Source organism: Oryza glaberrima, chromosome 8, assembly GCF_000147395.1.
Source record: "Oryza glaberrima chromosome 8, OglaRS2, whole genome shotgun sequence".
NCBI lineage: Eukaryota > Viridiplantae > Streptophyta > Magnoliopsida > Poales > Poaceae > Oryza > Oryza glaberrima.
Genome location: NC_068333.1, coordinates 18,268,070 through 18,272,313, shown reverse-complemented (window position 1 = coordinate 18,272,313; position 4,244 = coordinate 18,268,070). Strand labels below are relative to the sequence as shown.

The window sequence follows — 4,244 nt, the reverse complement described above, 5'->3', positions numbered from 1 at the left end:
AAATACCTTTGCCTTAAACAATCTCGTCAGGTATGAAGATATGCTACCTCTTTTTCACTTAGTGGAAATACTGATTGCCACACAATTGTACTTAACTATTGCAGTTAATTATCTCAATTCTCAACCGTACCGGTTTTGCAACTTTATGCCAAAGCCACATCATTCACTCTCTCTCCCCCACTAACACCCCAAAAACTAATCTTGTTTTCACCAACATGGCCTCACCTTTAGGTCAAAATCAAGTCAAACACCTTTCTCCAGCCTTGTTTATCCTCACATTTTGTAGAGATAACCACAACGAGGGTAGAGAGAGAGAGAGAGAGAGAGAGAGAGAGAGAGCACTGGCATATACTCCGAAAATGTTAATTAGAGCATGTACGCTGATACAGAAATAGGTTTTGAGTTTAATTTCTTGCTCCTCAATTACGTTTGATAACAGTATTGCCAATAGACAATAGAGACAAGTTTCAATACTATCTAGCCTACCAACTAGTGGCGGAGCCATTGCCCGGCGACCCTAGGCAGCTGCCCAGGCTCGTCATCGATCACTCAATAGAATCTTAATACTTTTGCAAGGATTAAAAATATATTTCTTTAGCAAATACTATATTTGTCTCAAAATAAGTTTATTTTTCATCCATCTCATACTGATATATAAAAACAAAAAAAGATTAGAATATCTCTGCTTTATCACATCGCAATACAATTATTTCTCACTTTATCTACTTTAAATATAATTATTTCTTGCTTTTACAAACTCCGATGTGACGATTATTCTAAAAGTGAACTTATTTAGGGTAAATAGGATGAGCTAAAAATGAATTTATTACTGAATGGAGGAAGTACACAACATAGTTTGATTTAGCTAGCCTCTAAACTTTTTTCTTTTTTGGCTCTGGCATTGCCGCCAACACAACCAAACAACCAATCAAAGTAAAAAAATAATACTAGATTTTTTTTAAAAAAAAGTCTGAACAAGGTTTTTTCCGAACGCGCAAAAGAATTGCACATCAATATATTAAAAGAAAAGAGTTATAGTGATACGACGCAATTAGCCAGACCGGCTCATGCCAGGGGAAGGAAGAAAAAGCTAAATAAGAAGCTGAAGCTTAGAAAACTACGGCGGCTAAAAGGCTGAACAAGGTAGGCGCCAATGTGTTAGTTGCATGGTCACTGGGCAATGTCAAAGACTCCCAAGCCCTATATATATACACACATGTATGGCAGTGCCTAGTGCACACAAGCCGCCATTGCAGCTGCAAGCAAGGAACAAGGCCAAGAACACCTCTCCTCTACTCTGTCCTCCTCCTGTTCGTCCGAGGTCGATGGCAATGGCCGCCGCCGTCCTCGTCGCCATCGCATTGCCGGTCTCGCTGGCGCTGCTGCTGGTGGCCAAGGCCGTCTGCGTCACCGTCTCATGCTACTACCTCACGCCGGCGAGGATCCGGCGGGTCCTGGCGAGCCAGGGCGTGCGCGGCCCGCCGCCGCGGCCGCTCGTCGGCAACCTCCGCGACGTGTCGGCGCTCGTCGCCGAGTCCACCGCCGCCGACATGGCCTCCCTCAGCCACGACATCGTCGCCCGCCTCCTCCCCCACTACGTCCTCTGGTCCAACACGTACGGTGAGTGTTCGTCCGCGGTTCGCCGCCGGCGATCGACGATCGGATCGACACTGACACCGGCGACATGGGTGCGCGCTTGCAGGGAGGCGGTTCGTGTACTGGTACGGGAGCGAGCCGCGGGTGTGCGTGACGGAGGCCGGCATGGTGCGGGAGCTCCTGTCGTCGCGGCACGCGCACGTCACCGGCAAGTCGTGGCTGCAGCGGCAGGGCGCCAAGCACTTCATCGGCCGTGGCCTCCTCATGGCCAACGGCGCCACCTGGTCGCACCAGCGCCACGTCGTCGCGCCGGCGTTCATGGCCGACCGGCTCAAGGTAACGCACCGTCTCGCCACGGCGGCGCCATTGCCGGCGGCGGCGGCAGAGCAGAGCTAACCCCACCGCCGTTTCTTGGCACAGGGGAGGGTGGGACACATGGTGGAGTGCACGAGGCAGACGGTGCGGGCGCTGAGGGAGGCGGTGGCGAGGTCCGGGAACGAGGTGGAGATCGGCGCGCACATGGCGAGGCTCGCCGGCGACGTGATCGCGCGCACCGAGTTCGACACGAGCTACGAGACCGGCAAGCGGATCTTCCTCCTCATTGAGGAGCTCCAGCGCCTCACCGCCCGCTCCAGCCGCTACCTCTGGGTCCCCGGCAGCCAGTGAGTCACCGCCATTGATGCTCTCCTCTGCTCCTCCTTGGAGTGGAGGCTGCACCGCAACCATTCGACGAAATGCTCCTCCCATTCACGAGCAAAAGCTAGGAGGCACTGGACAAAAAGCCTCAGCATCTTAAAAACACGAGTACATGGAAAAACAGTGAAATTTGATATAAAAAACTTTCATATTAAATATATTTAATAATTTTATAAAATAATGATAAAAAGACTGAACCCATATCCTTACCAACAAGTAAAAAAAAAACCGGAGCAGTAGCAACCCAATATTTTTTTAATTCTTAGAATGTTCGTCGTTAAGCAGAGCTGACGGTTACACTTTTTTGTCACCAGCTCTATTTAAAAGCGGACGCTTTGCGCATATACATATATATTTTTTAATTGAATGTCCGTATATATAGGAGTAAACTTTTGCACAACGATCGACAACGTATTTCACGAGAGAAATGTGAAAAATAATTTACTACGGTATACATTTTTATTTTATTTACGTGGTTAATAGTTCTAATACCATGGGTTTTTTTTTCTCCAGGTATTTTCCGAGCAAGTACAGGAGAGAGATAAAGCGGCTGAACGGCGAGCTGGAGCGGCTGCTCAAGGAGTCCATCGACCGGAGCCGGGAGATCGCCGACGAGGGCCGGACGCCGTCGGCGTCGCCGTGCGGCCGTGGCCTCCTCGGCATGCTGCTGGCCGAGATGGAGAAGAAGGAGGCCGGCGGCAATGGCGGCGGCGAGGTCGGGTACGACGCCCAGATGATGATCGACGAGTGCAAGACCTTCTTCTTCGCCGGCCACGAGACGTCGGCGCTGCTCCTCACCTGGGCCATCATGCTGCTCGCCACGCACCCGGCGTGGCAGGACAAGGCGCGCGCCGAGGTCGCCGCCGTCTGCGGCGGCGGCGCGCCGTCGCCGGACAGCCTCCCGAAGCTCGCCGTGCTCCAGATGGTGATCAACGAGACGCTGCGGCTGTACCCGCCGGCGACGCTGCTGCCGCGGATGGCGTTCGAGGACATCGAGCTCGGCGGCGGCGCGCTCCGGGTGCCGAGTGGCGCGTCGGTGTGGATCCCGGTGCTCGCCATCCACCACGACGAGGGCGCGTGGGGCCGCGACGCGCACGAGTTCAAGCCGGACAGGTTCGCGCCGGGACGGCCGCGGCCGCCGGCGGGGGCGTTCCTGCCGTTCGCCGCCGGGCCGCGCAACTGCGTCGGGCAGGCGTACGCCATGGTGGAGGCCAAGGTCGCGCTCGCCATGCTCCTCTCCAGCTTCCGCTTCGCCATCTCCGACGAGTACCGGCACGCGCCGGTGAACGTGCTCACGCTCCGGCCACGCCACGGCGTGCCCGTCCGCCTCCTGCCGCTGCCGCCGCCGCGCCCATAGGCGGGCATGGCGTGTTCTTCTTGGACTACAATTTTGGAAACTTTTTTTTTTCATTTTTTTGAGTTGAGAGAAAATTTTGTAGTTCTATTAATTCGGGTTACCCAATGCTTTGGAAGAGTACGTAAATTTTATCGGCAATTAATGTTTTTGTAACGAGTAAATAATCTTAGTGTCCTCAAATGGACATATATGTAAAATGTTGAGCATGGAAACGGAGGATATTGGAGTATTTGTTTTTTCGATAATGAAATTTATTCGAGATGTATCCAACCACTTGGCTCGAGTCCTATTTATATTTTAGAAAATGGAATAAAATAAAATTCCGGCCTCCTTCCGAAATGGGTGAACAGAACTATCCCCGAATGCTATATAGGAAACTATATGTTTTCACTCTTTCATTCTTAGGTTAAAGTCTTTTGGGAAACCAAGGTTTCAAATTAGTATCCATAAAAATATGTCTTTTGGGTCAAAATGATTATCGGAATTTACTAGATAAAGTTTTTTGAAAATAATAATCTAATTAAAATTATTGGTATCAACAATAAATGAGGCTATAATAACAAATACATGCAAAAACATAAATTTTAATCCTGAT

General features: G+C 50.7%; 1 protein-coding gene across 1 annotated transcript; it reads left to right on the top strand.

Moving 5' to 3' along the window:
* Positions 1-1,249: 1,249 nt before the first annotated feature.
* On the top strand, positions 1,250-3,936 carry LOC127781545 (cytokinin hydroxylase-like). Its single transcript, XM_052308510.1, has 4 exons — positions 1,250-1,620; positions 1,703-1,932; positions 2,017-2,258; positions 2,806-3,936. Exons 1-4 carry the CDS (start codon positions 1,326-1,328, stop codon positions 3,647-3,649), a joined length of 1,611 nt encoding a protein of 536 aa, XP_052164470.1. The 5' UTR covers positions 1,250-1,325; the 3' UTR covers positions 3,650-3,936.
* Positions 3,937-4,244: the final 308 nt, after the last annotated feature.